This window comes from Pseudopipra pipra, chromosome 21 (genome assembly GCF_036250125.1).
Source record: "Pseudopipra pipra isolate bDixPip1 chromosome 21, bDixPip1.hap1, whole genome shotgun sequence".
NCBI classification, from domain to species: domain Eukaryota; kingdom Metazoa; phylum Chordata; class Aves; order Passeriformes; family Pipridae; genus Pseudopipra; species Pseudopipra pipra.
This window is the reverse complement of record NC_087569.1, coordinates 9,112,620-9,125,671: the sequence shown is the minus strand read 5'-3', so window position 1 is coordinate 9,125,671 and position 13,052 is coordinate 9,112,620. Positions and strand designations below refer to the sequence as shown.

The 13,052-nt window shown below is 42.3% G+C and overlaps 1 protein-coding gene across 5 annotated transcripts in view; it reads right to left on the bottom strand.

Annotated features, from left to right (window-relative positions):
• Nucleotides 1-8,283: 8,283 nt before the first annotated feature.
• BRIP1 (BRCA1 interacting helicase 1) overlaps nt 8,284-13,052 on the bottom strand; it is a 96,330-nt gene continuing 91,561 nt past the window's right edge. For all 5 annotated transcript variants that reach the window (XM_064678021.1, XM_064678019.1, XM_064678023.1 and 2 more), the window contains exon 26: nt 8,284-8,874. In XM_064678021.1, coding sequence (XP_064534091.1) covers nt 8,782-8,874 — 93 coding nt within the window. In that variant the 3' untranslated portion in view covers nt 8,284-8,781. The remainder of the gene's footprint in view (nt 8,875-13,052) is intronic.

Sequence of the window (13,052 nt, the reverse complement as noted above, 5' to 3'; positions counted from 1 at the left end):
GGAGGCTTTTCCAGCCCCGGCCCTTGATGGTGTGCTGGGAATGGCAATCCAAGCACGGCCATTTCAAATCAGATTAAAGCAAAAATTAGCAAGTGAGAAAAACTTGGATACACACGAGGCCTGTTTTCCCTTGATGTGCTCTAATCTGTGCTAGAAGGCACGGGGAATTTTTTAATTCTGTTTTTCTTTAAGGTAGATGTCCAAATTTAATATTGGCTCAAGCAAGCTCAGTTCCACCGAGCCCAGGAGCACTTATGCCAAGCTTGGACTTCACTCTAAATAGAACAAATATTTGTATCAGCTTGCTGAGAATGTGAGTAACAGGAATATTTGCCAAAATTTAAACAAGCTAAACTCGAGTCCTGCCAAAAGCCCCACCATTCAATTTGGCATCATTGGCAGCTCACAGGCTCAAGAGGGGCCTAAGTCTGGCAGAGCTGGGGTGTTTTTGGCAAACATCAATTTATTTTTTTTTTCTCTCTCTCTCTCTGCATTTTGGAAAATTTGTGCCTCTCTGTATTAATTTATGATGTCATTAAATAATTCTTTTTGCAGCTTGTATAGAAAGAATGTTTCTTTTGAAGATGAGAACTCCCCTGAGGATGGTTATAGTGCAAAAATTCCAGCCAGAGGGGAAAAAAAACTCCTCTCTCCTTGGCCACTCATGTTTCTGCAGTAGTGCTTCAACAGCGAAAAAATTTACAATATTTTAATTTAAGGACCTGTTCCAAGGAGGTGCCATGCACTTGACTGTGACAAGAGGCAGCCTAAATTCAATGTGATTAGAAGGGTTTTATTGCTGTGATAATAGGTTGGAAGAGAAATCATGAGCAGGTGGAAAACACCAGGTTTTGAAATGATTTGCTCTCCACAAAGCACAGGATCAATATTAAAAATGAAAGAGAGGAAAATGTTGGGAATGGTACAACCTAAGCAAAAAGCCTTGTCCAACATGAACCTCATTTAACTGTTCAAATGTCACCCTGGAGTTACACAGGGTGTGAAAATTGCACTCCTAAGCCTGGGCCCACCTTTGAACCAGGTCCTGAGAGAAGGAAATAAAAGAGTGAAACAATCAGTGATAATATCACTGATTCAATTAAAATCAGGATAATTGTGATTTTTGTTAATTAGAAACTCGTTTAACAAAAGAAAAGCAAAACCCACTGGAATGAAAACAGGAGGAATGGCTACAACAGGTCAAAAGGCTCTTGTTCCACAGAAAAATACTGGTGGGGAAGAGGTTTGAAGGAGTATTTGGCAAATGCCAACATTTTTCATCTGTTTTTTGTTGTTGTTGTTGCTGTCATTTTCCCTAGTTTTCAGCAAACACTAATTTCTGGCTTTCCACCATACATTTTGAGGAATATTTTCAGTGGGGTTGTATTGACAAACTGCTCAAAAAAGAAAAATGATGTGGGGTGTCAGCACCGTCTCCATCCTGAAGGACAAAACTTGACAAATGCAGCTTCTAGTTGGGAGGTTCACACTGATAGCAGGAAGCTGGGCCAAATTTGTGTACTCAGCCCCTGCCAGCAGGAATGGACACATCCTTGAACAAGTATTTACTAGAGAACAACATGTCCAAGGAACAATATGTGCAACTATTCCCCCTCAACAGCCTCGGCCTTACGTCAGGCAGACAGCAACGTGGGATGCACTTCAGCAGAGATGAAAAAAGAGTATTTTTTGTGGTTCTCATGCCAAAAATCAAAAGGCTCAGTCCTGTTGCTGTTGAAGTCAATAGGGAAACTTTTATAGACTTCAGTATAGCAGGACCAGCCCTCTAATCTGCCTTTCACCAAGCCCAGCCCTGGCTGTGCAGTTTAGGAATGAGCCACAGAGTGTTTGAGTTTGATGGATGACACAGGGACACTGTGAAAATTACACTTTGCTCATGCCCAGTGCATCTGAGCAGCTACTGAGAGAATGGATCCAATATTGTATTGTATTTAATAGCAGTTGTGAATATAATACAGAAATGGGCACCTCAAAATGTAAGAGAATAAGACTCGAACCACTGATTATCCCCTCGAAATCCAAGCACTCATTTTAGCCTGAAACTTTAGAGCAGATTGCCCTGGACATGAGGAATCAATCATGAGACATCCTGGAAAGGTGATGAACTCCCTTGGTACATCAGAGTAATATGAAACAGTCAGTGCAGGGGATCCCCAGGCAAAGGGGACGGCTCCTGAGCAGGACACAAATGGAAGTGGGGAGAGGGATCAGTTCCATTCACAGGAAAAAATTAAAGTAGCCACAGTGTCTCACCTGATCAGACATCTTTGTGTAAGGATTCAGTCTAAGCCTTACTCATGAGAACACCAAAGGTAAGGAAGAGTGAAAGGATTTTAGCCAAATAAAAATTCTGCTTTAAATGAATCTGTTCTTCCTGCTCATCCTTTTTAGGACACAGCAAGTTCAAAGCTTAGGTAGTTTCCCCCCCTCCTTCCCCCTTTCCTTCCCACCATTTATCATTATGAAGGCAAGCAGACAGGTTAGAGGCAGGAAAACCTTCCACTGGGATTTCTGTCCAGTGTCACAGCGCAGGACTAGATTTACACCCAGCTTTAGAACCCAGCACATGCCTGTAGTTTCTCTCCATTTCCTCAGCAGTAACATGTGAGGGGAAAGGGGTTTTAGCTCTGGGTAAACGTTGCCCAAGCACTCCAAGCCTGGGAGGTGTCAGTGCAGTGGGATGGAGGGGTTTGCTTGAAAAACCAAGAGGGCAAATATTGTCCTTCAACTCATACAGGACATTCAGTGATGGTTGGAACACTGATGGCCCTGTGGATCCCCTGACCATCCTCCCCAGAGTGATACAGAAATATGGGAGCAACAGAGACATGAAATCAAGAACCTGGAGTCTGAAATCCCCCCAAGCTCTGAGAACCCCAGGGAGTAAGAGCTGAGGCAGCACATCCCCCGTGAGGGCTCTGCTGTGAGCTCACTGCTGCAGACACAGCCCCTCTCCTCCCAAATACTGAGTTAAAGGTGCAAAGAAGCCACTACTAAGTCTTCATCTGGACCAGTTATTACAGAAAATCAGCACATGTGAAGCTGAACCCCCCATACTTACCTGTGTTCCTCTGAGCTGTGAGAAAACAGCTCCAACTGCAGGCCAAGGACGTCATGAAATTCAGGATTTACAGATGCTCGTTCCCTCAGCAGCGATGCAGCCCTCGGGGAATGACTCCTGCACAACATGGAAATAACATTCACTCACCTCTGGGAAGTAGTTAATTAGATTGCTGGAAAATCGGTTTTCATCCTATTAACTGCAAAAGAAGGGGAAGCAGGAGGTCAGTAACCAGGAACTCGAGATGAGGAAAAGGTGAACTGGAAAACTAAAAAAAAAAAGGGTGAGAAAGGGAGAAAAAATGAAAATTAAAAAAAAATTAAATATAAATGCCCTCTTCTTGCCATGGAGGAAAAGCAACTGGTAAGAGGCAAACAAGCTGAAAGGTTTGGGTTGTCCTCTTCACTTGTTTTAGCCACTTCTCTTATTTCATAAAGAACTATGGGTAACACAGCCAGGCTTCTCACAGCCTGAAAATGTGCAAAAGAGGAGAAAAGTAACTTTTGTCCTATTTAAGACAGACTAAACATCCCCTTCCTCCTGGATCTCTTATTAGTTCTTCAGTTAAGTTCAGTTTTGCAGGTATATGGGCCAGTCTTGATAATAAAATAATCCTATTAATTTCCAAATGACAGGGTATTCTCCTACCACATATTCTGTATGACCCTTTCCTGACAGGCTAATTCAGTAATAATTCCTCACTTGGCTCCAGCACCATGCTCAGATGTTTCCTTGGAAATACTTTGTTCCTTTTCTGTTGTTTCTCACTGGGGATGGAGATCCTTTGTGTGGCAATGGTTCCTTGAATTGGTTTTCCACAGCATTGCCTCTTTTGTGTCCTTCCCAGCTTTCCTCTCCATAGATACTGAAGTGCACCATTTCAATGAATCATGCTTTCTCCTAATAAAATATTATTTGAGTCCGATGCCAAAGGCCAGATTTCTATAAAAGATTCAGAATGAGCAATAAGTACAGCAAAAATGATTTTTGTTCTTCTGTCTTTCCCTCCCCACCATCCTTTTTTGGGGTCAGAGACTCCTTAGAAGACCAGTAGCATTAGAAGAACTGATATTTTATATCTTTAATCTTGTTTAAGAGACACCTTTTGTGTTGGAAGCTGAGTAGGGAGGTGTTTTTGTCTTCCTGGGAAGGGCCATCAAGAGCCAGTTCTTGGGTCAACAAAATATGTGTTTTCTAATTCCTCTGGGGTCAAAGACTTTTCCTGAGCTCTCAAGGCCCAAGGGGAATCTCCCTGGTTGTTCCTCTCCCCTTCCCACCTCCCCTCCTGGCACAAAGGTGACCCAGAGCCCAGTAAAGTGTTCAACCAAATATTTGGGAGGGTTAGGAGGCAGAGCAAAGCTGAGCCAGGGCTTCCTGGCAGCATGGGGAGCTTGGAATGAGGGATATGGTTACTGGCTATGAACAGCCATTACCCAGAAATTCAGGAGGAGGATAAAAGGCAGCAGACAGCCCAGTAAAAGTCACTGTAACAACCACAGGGATACAAGGAGGAGTTGCTGTGCATGGCCCACCTCACCAGTGAGTGACCACAACCCCTCTGTCCCGGTGGACACGGGGGCTCGCCGTGTTCTGGGTGTTTTGTTGCCTAAACTGGCAAAATCTTCAGCTTTTCAAGGTATCAACAATGTCTTTCAGGTGTTGGTACAATGCCCTGAGCAGGGGAACAACTGGGAATTGCCAATATAAAGTGATAGGAAAGGCTGTCCTCACATTTCATTTAATAGGGTACATTCCTTTTTGTAATATTGCTGAAAGTCTCTCAAATATAAATGAAACCAAAACTGTTCTTTTACTTACTGCTAATAACAGCCAGTTGTACTGTCCTTGACAGCCACATATAAAAACATTCAAGAAATATTTTTAAATGTCTTGCTCTGTGGTAAAATACTGCACTATAAAGGAGACTTCTGGAGATGTTACCTAAATTAGCCTTGTTCAAATGCCTCTGTGATATTTAATCATAATAATAAAAGCCAGAGTGCTTTTGCCTTTCCATCAGAAACTAGTTTTGCTGGTCCCAGCTCCATCCTGCCAACGTGGTGTCGTGGTGTATAATTTCATAGACACAAAGACACTCCACTACCATAGCTCTCATTATTAAACAATATATTTTAATTGTCACCACCTTTCTCATATAGACATGGGCCAAATCTACCCCTTATTGGCTTCAACCGAGCTCCACAAGGGATGGATTTGGCTCAATATATATAAAACATACAGCAAGTCAAGCAATAAAAAGCAATGTTTGGGTTTCTTTTTTTATGGCACTCGGTGCTTTTTTGCCATAGGAACGCACATGCCTGGCCAGTAAAATCCCATGATAAAGGACTGAAGTGTTTAAGACTTCATATGCAGAATAGCCCTTGGTGTTTAATTACAATAGCAAAGATGCCATGTTATAAAAGCATTTCTTACCTGGAGAAGGGATCCATGCTCTCCAGTGAAGCTTAATTACCCAGGCCACGCTGGGGTTTCCCCTCTGGCAATAACCTCTCACACCAATAACTCCTCTATTCCTTTTGACATCGGAATCGCTGAATATCGTTAATTTTTGGTCTAATTTCCTTATTTGCATTGCAGCTTTCCAGCGGTGAAAGCACTGAACATTAGAAGAGCTTCATTCCTGGGACATTCCTCTTCCCTTCTTGCCGTTTTCCCTGGGAATTCCGCGCTCCCTCAGCCCGCTCTGGCTCTGCTGCTGCTCCCCCATCTCCCCTTCCCAGCACACTCAGCTCCAGAGGGAGATTTATGCATTTCCCCCTCCCGTGATCCTTTCCTGCTCCACCAGCAGCTCCATCCCAGGCCCAGAAGATGCAAATTTCTGCAGAAATAATTTACTTAAGAGGTTAAAGAACAAGCTGGGAGTGCCAAGCCCTGCCGAGGCCGTGGTTTTACAGCTCTCACCCACAAACACACAAATCCACAGGCAGGGCACAGAGCAGCACCTCTGGAGCCCCAAAATTCCCCATTATTGTGGGGAAACCGAGTCTTCAGCATTTATTAAGTTGTATTAGATTTACAGCTCAGGCTTCTGCTGAGGTTCATAAGGAGAAGATTCGAGTTTTACGTAGAAAACGCCGCTTTTTTCTCGAGGCGGGGAGGAAACGTCTCCCTTGGCAAAGGCTGGGATCTCCAGCCATGATTTAGAATCATCACCTGCCTGATCCTCCTCATCCTCACGCCTGGATCCTCGGCTTTTGATGAAGGCAATTTCCTGAGTGCATGTGAGAGCCTGTGGCTGCAGCCTGGAACAATCCTGCCTCAGTGCTTCCCTTGTGTTGTTGATCCTTTAATTTCCTCCAGCCCCAGCTCCTGCAGGGGACTAACTCGAAGTTTTATGCTACTCTTTTGGACTAATCATTTACGACTGACTTAAAAAAAAAATAGAAAAAAAAATAAAAATCCCTTCTCTGCTGCTACTGCTCCATGGAAGGGTCACTAATTGGGATGTACTTGTGGCCAAACAGCAACACAGGCTTAACAGCAACCTAAAAATCCTGCCCAAAGCTTTATAACCAGAGCAGTTCTTTAGAATCTTATTCCAAAATTCCAAAATCACCTCTGCAGTGCAAATTCTCACACCTTGAAAAGCCAGGCCAGCAGAATGTTGTATAAAACTGATTAATGGGTGAAATCACAGCGTCAAGAGAAAGATCTCCTGTTCTGATGGCTCTGAGTGTTACACACAGGGCTCTTACTGCTTTATATATTAAAAATACAAAGTGGAAGAGTATCTGCAATTACTGAGAGAAAGGCACATGCTGGATTAACATGTGCCTTAGGGCTAACTGCTGACTAAGGACAAAACAGGAAACCAGATGGAATACAGAAGGGACATACATTAATTTCTCCAAATTGTTGATGTTAGTGCTCAGTAAAATGCAGATCAAACCAGGGGTTTTATTATATAAGAAAGCCAATATTCATTTAAGGCTATTTTTGTAAAAAAAGATCTATTAAATTCCAACTTAAAGTTGAGAATCTGATGCCCAACCCTTAGGCAACGGCCTTATATTTTATTTTATCATGTTAATTATGTAATCTCAGATGCACATCCTTCCAAATGCATTGTTTGAATAGTGCAGCTTTTTTAGGCTGTTCTATTTGGGAATATCACAACAGTTGTGACCCAAGCTTGAACACACAGACAGGAACGATCAATTATTATAGTTATTTCTGTATTTTCATCCATTTTAGGTGATCAAATTGTCCTCGAGGAATTTTTTTTTATCAAAGGGTAAATTTGTGCAACGTTTGATGCATTTTACACACAACTACCACCATAAACTATTGTTAAATCTTTAAATTAATACATTAAATTTAAATTAAATTTAAATTAAATTTAAAGTAAGTACATTACTTAAAGTAATTTAAGTACCTTGTGAAGACCAGAATTGGGGTTTGCAGCTATTTTTGGCCCCATCTCAGCTCAGACTCACTCCCCCAGTGTGGTTGAAAATGAGGAATTCAACCATTTCCCACGCTCGTGATAACACTTAAAAAAACTAACAATTAAATAATTAAATAACAATTGAAAAAATCCTCTGGCAGCCTAAATCAAGTGTATTCCAGGATACTTTAGGCACCAGAAAGGAGGAGATGGGAAGGCTGGAGGGGTGGTTTATGGGGATGGTTGCACAGGGCAGGACCAGCCGATTTATTCGCTGCTAATTCCGTCCTTAGACGATCAGACTTAGGCTGGGCTGAGTTCAGCAGGAAAATCTCTGCCTGGAGATCAGCACTGGGCTCAGGCATAAGATCCTAATTATTTGAAAGGCATTTGTTTTCATAGCTCTTTTTTTTCTTTTTTTTTTATGTGTCCAGGTCGATGGCATTTTAATGCCTTATTAAAAGGTTGTTTTACAGCAGCCCGTCTGTTCCCTCTCTGTGCCCGTGTCTGTGCTCTGGGCTGCAGGATTTTGCCTTTCATGCTGCAGGATTTTGCCTTTCCTGCTGCCCAAAGAAATATTTTCCAAATTCCCTGTAAAAGTTGTCGATATTTCCCCAGACAAACAGTGTGAGGGTTTTTAACCTGCTCTAAATTGACACTGAGATGGGAGATGTGACATCCCTGTCTCTCCATTTATGGCCTGCTTCCAAAAAAGGTTCAGTAAAGGATATGCTTGGTAGCTTGGGCCCAATTTTATATGACTTTTTAATTACATAAACAACTGCAAATGTTTTAATTTCTGGTTTTCTTTAATTCAATTTAAATCACAGCAATACAAAATATGCCAATGCTCCCCTACCATGTTTCCAGCCCAGGCCTCTAAATGCACAAGACATAAAAAAAAAATAAAGCAATTCAAACTCGGAATAAAATGGAATTGATGCAAAGTTTTTACATCAAATCACTTTGAAGTGCCTGCAAGGTAAACAAACATTCAAATGTCAAAAGGTAGATTTAAATACAACACATTTACCAGTATTCAGACAGTAATCCCACTGAAATACTTCTTTTAAACATGTGGTGAAGCCTTTGCTTTGTTGAAGTCAAATGGCAGAACCCCCACTGAGTTCAATGGGGCCAGAATTTGTACCCAGGTAACTCCTTCCCATCATTCACACCCAGATATTGTGCTGCCTCTCCACTTGTGCTGAACAACAGCTTTGTGGGAGTTGGCATTAAATAACCAAGTACTTATCTGTCTTAGTAGTCCTGATGAATACGTGGCCTTTTAAGATAAAGTATAATCTGAATTGCCTGTTTTCAGTCCTTGAGGGTTCTGTAGCAGCCAGCAAAAATGAACAGCTGATGGGAGCAGCCAGACCTACAAAAGAAATAGTATTTTAAAAGTACTGTACTTATGGGGGGGAAAAAAAAAAGCTTTGCCTTTGTACATAAAGAGGTCTATTCATTAAAAGAAGTTTTTACAAATGTGGTTATTTCAAATAGTTAAAAAGTGTGAAATACACTTAAAATGAGTGAAATTCGTGGGTTTTCCTCTGGGTTAAATATGTGCCATACTAATAAAGCTCTCCTCACACCTCCTCCTAACTCAGAGGCAAATGTTCTGAATTGAGGGAGCTCAGCACTTTGCTGGAATGGACCATGAGTTCTCCAGGTCCCAGCTTTGTAAAGATTCCTGGGCTTTAAAGGGATCCAGAGGATCCACAGGACCTGTGATGCAGGTCAGCACTCCTGGGTAACCTGTAGGAACCCAGCAGTACCACAGATTTACAACAGAGCTTTTACAAACCTTCCAGAACTGATTTCCCAGTGTTTCACCCTTCCTACTGCTTTAAGAAAGCTTCAAACAGCTTTAAAATGAAACGAATGTGTTAAAAGCTGATTATTTATAAGCACCCACTTTCCTTGCTTTTGTCCTTTCAGTTTTCAGTGCCCAGAAGTTGAGGTATCATTGTTTAACATAAATGTGTTCAAAGCCATTTCCCTTTGATTCAGTAACTCTGCAATCACGGTCTGTGACATCACATGTCAGTGAGACACTCAAAATGTAACATGACATCTCCATGATGGTTTAGGTACACAAAATCAAGACATTTTGGAAAGCATGACTTAGATACAAAAAAATTTAAAGCTGAAACTCTTTTTGCTGTTGCAAAATCCCCTCGAATTTTCATAAAACTTGGTTTAACGTAGCAAGGAAATGATCAGTCTGTTACTTAGTTCACATGCACTGACCTCAGAAATCATAATGATATTTTATACATGAATAAGGATAAAAACACATATGTCTCAGCCACGTGGTGTTCCACCAGCCCTTCACTGAGGTACAGATTTTCTTTGCTTCATCTGCTGCTAACGAGGGAGAATTGAACAGCAGCAGATCTTCCTGAACACCAGCAAATTAATAAATTTCAATTTATTGCCACAGACTTATGTCAGGAGAGAATAATGGAGGACAGAGCCATGTGTTTCCTCAATACAACTGTGGATTTTAACAACACAAAGTCCATAACTCTGTGCACAGCAGGAATCCTGTAAAAGGATGTCTTTGCCCACTGCTCCAACTCCCCATCCCGAGGGAACACAGACTTCCAGGAGAGCCACTTGGACAACTGGGGATCAAACTCCTACTTCCCTGGTCCTCATGTTCTGGGATAGGGAAGCATTAGGGATGAACCTCCAAGGCTGCTCTGCAGATAAAGCTGTGCTGGAGCCTGTCCCACCCCATGGGAGCCCAACATTCCCCCCTTCCACGCTCCGGAGCGCCGAGGATTTGTCCAACCCATATATCCTTCTCCAAGAAAACGACAGCGAAAGCGCTCTCCAGATTTAACCACTGTCAGATGTTCTTTGAGCAGAATATTAATTTCTCTCCTGAGAACACAAATGTTTGGTTGTAACAAGCCACCAGCCCCTCAATCCTTTGATTTCCTCTGTCAGTGCTGCCCCCAGACCACGAGCACGAGCATCTGTGTCCAGCCTGGGAGGTGTTTGAAACGTGGGGAGGCGAAAATGGAAGCAGTCACAAGAGGTTTTTTTTTTAAAAAAAACAGTTTTGAAAACATTAAATCACACTGTGCCAGCCACTGAAATGGTTTCCTTCTCACCAAACTCCTGCAGCGGTTTTGCAATATTATCAAAGCCACAAGAAAATCTGCCTGAAATAGTAGGAGGAATCCTTAAAAAAATGCTTAAAAACCCCCAGAAACCTTTACCTGAGTGCCACTGTCTGGAGAGCTGGACAAGACTGCCCTGCCTCCATCTTCCTTTTGTCTGTGAAACCATTCCCTGGCTGGCTGTGTACTCACAATTAATCACTTCTGCTTCCAGCGATCCACTTGTCTTTGGAATTCATGTCAGGTTGATCACAGACCATTTGTAAATACATCAGTTCACATTTCAATGTTTTACTTTGTACCAAGATACCATCTAGAGAGAGTTAATGTGATCCAGACATGCTGGACCACAGCTCCTTCCCATCCTCAAAGTGCTGCAGGTGCCAGGCTCTCCATTAAAATTAATTTAGAATTTAGATGTCTTAGTGCAAGAGAAAATCATCCTTCCCTTCAGAACCAGCAGCCAAACTTTCTGTTAATGCTTGGCTCTTAAAATACAATTCCCACCACACCAACCTTTATTTTGGTAAAAAGATACTCAAGCAGTAGCTGCTGGAGTAGTTGAGTGCTGGAGCAGGAAAATCTCCTCACTCCAAATCAGTTATCTTCAGACTCTCTCCTTCACCTGGGCCACTTAATTAAAGAACATTTCCAGGGATTTAATTTGTAAGACAACACTTCCAGCATGTATTACTCTATTACCAGTCATAATGAACTCCAAATCCTCCCATAGCTTATCCATCATTTTAGCTACATTTCTTGCTCAGAGGAGGATGAATTCTCTAAAGCAGTTTCCCACCTTTGGAAAGCTCCATGTCTGCCAGCAGTCACTCTCCCTGCTTGAGCCCAATTTATTCTTTTCCAGTCCCACCTTGTCCAATAACTCCAGTTGGAGAAAGGGGACTTTATTCCATTCATTTCACAGATCCTAATATACATTCAAAAAGTAAACTGCTCAAATCTAGAGAAAAGCTTTGAGCTTTATCCTCATTCCTTGGAGCTCAGCACTTTCAGCTTCATGTCCTCACATTCCCTGAACTGATTGAAGAACATTCCCTAGACATTTCTAAGGCTCTGTCCTGGCCAGCCTCAGAACAGCTTTTATGGTCAATTTTTTCATAAGTCTAATATTAAACTGAACTACTTCCTTTATTTTTTTTCCCAGCTGCCAATTTTCCTTGTCTTACAAACGAAGATTATCACTTTTCCTAATTGTAGAGGGAGGGCAGGGATCAGATTAGGACTGTCCCTTTCCATCACTCCTTTTACAAACCTTGACTTACAGGATTTGGCTGCCAGGAGCTCCACTTTCTGCCCACCTTTCCAGCCCTTCCTCAGGGCTGGGATTTGAAAGGACCAGATGTGCTCCTCCCAAAGCCCCCGGCTCAGAAGTAGAAGTTTTGTTAGTTTTGAAGTTGATCTAAAATATCCCACCAGACTATTTTTAAATTTCAAATTACCAGCATGTTTTTTCCTCCTCATTTCTTATCTCACTGACTGGTAGTGATTTTGTTATACTTCAAACGTGACCTAAGAGTCTTTAATTTCGCTCCAAAATTAATATTTTAGCTTCTATCTTCATCTGAGCCAAACCTTCCTCCTTTCTGCTGTTTTGTGGTAATTCCTGGGTGATGGCAGTCAGACTGCTGGACCAGACAGTGACCTTGCCATTCAGCCTTGGAGGTCTGATTCCACCCTTCCCATCCGGCCTGAGAATTCCATAGATGTCCCCAGACCTTTCTTTCTTATCACAGGTCTCAGTCCTTCCAGAAAGGGCTTCCAGATGTTGCAGATTCTTGTTGCAATTCCATCTGGCCCCCTTTGATTCCTGTGAGTCCTGCAGAAAAACAAGGCACTTGTGAAAAAAAAAAAGAGAAAAAAAAAAAAAGAAGCAACAACTTTTCAGATACTGGTGTTTAAAAACACTGTCTGGATGTTCTGAATTAATATTGTGCTGGAAGAAGCCAAGTGGCTGCATGCCAAGGCTCAAGCCAAGGTGTATTTTTATGGCAAAGCTATAAACCCACAAAATAAGTGGTTTATAATGGAAATTCTGACACACTTTTTAATATTAAGAGCAGAAATACACTGGTTGTGGCAAGGAATTGTTTGCCAGCTGTGGCACTCACCTGTCAGCTGTGCTGCCTGAGGGATCCTCCTGCAGCTCATCCTCCTCCAGCCCCGTGCTTTGGGGGCAGATGGGGCCAGTCACACTCAGCAATTCCTTCTGGAGCCTTTCAAAGCTCTTCTTCGGGCTGATTACAGGGAAGAGCACAACTGGGAGTCCCAGAATCCTGCAGTGGCTGAAGCTCAGGCAGAGCTTTCAGCAGCTGAAAGAGGGGGGGAGGTTTCCTTGACACTGCTCCTTTTGAGTGGCACTTCCACAGGGAAAGGTTGGGAAGAACTGTGGGACTGAGCAGAG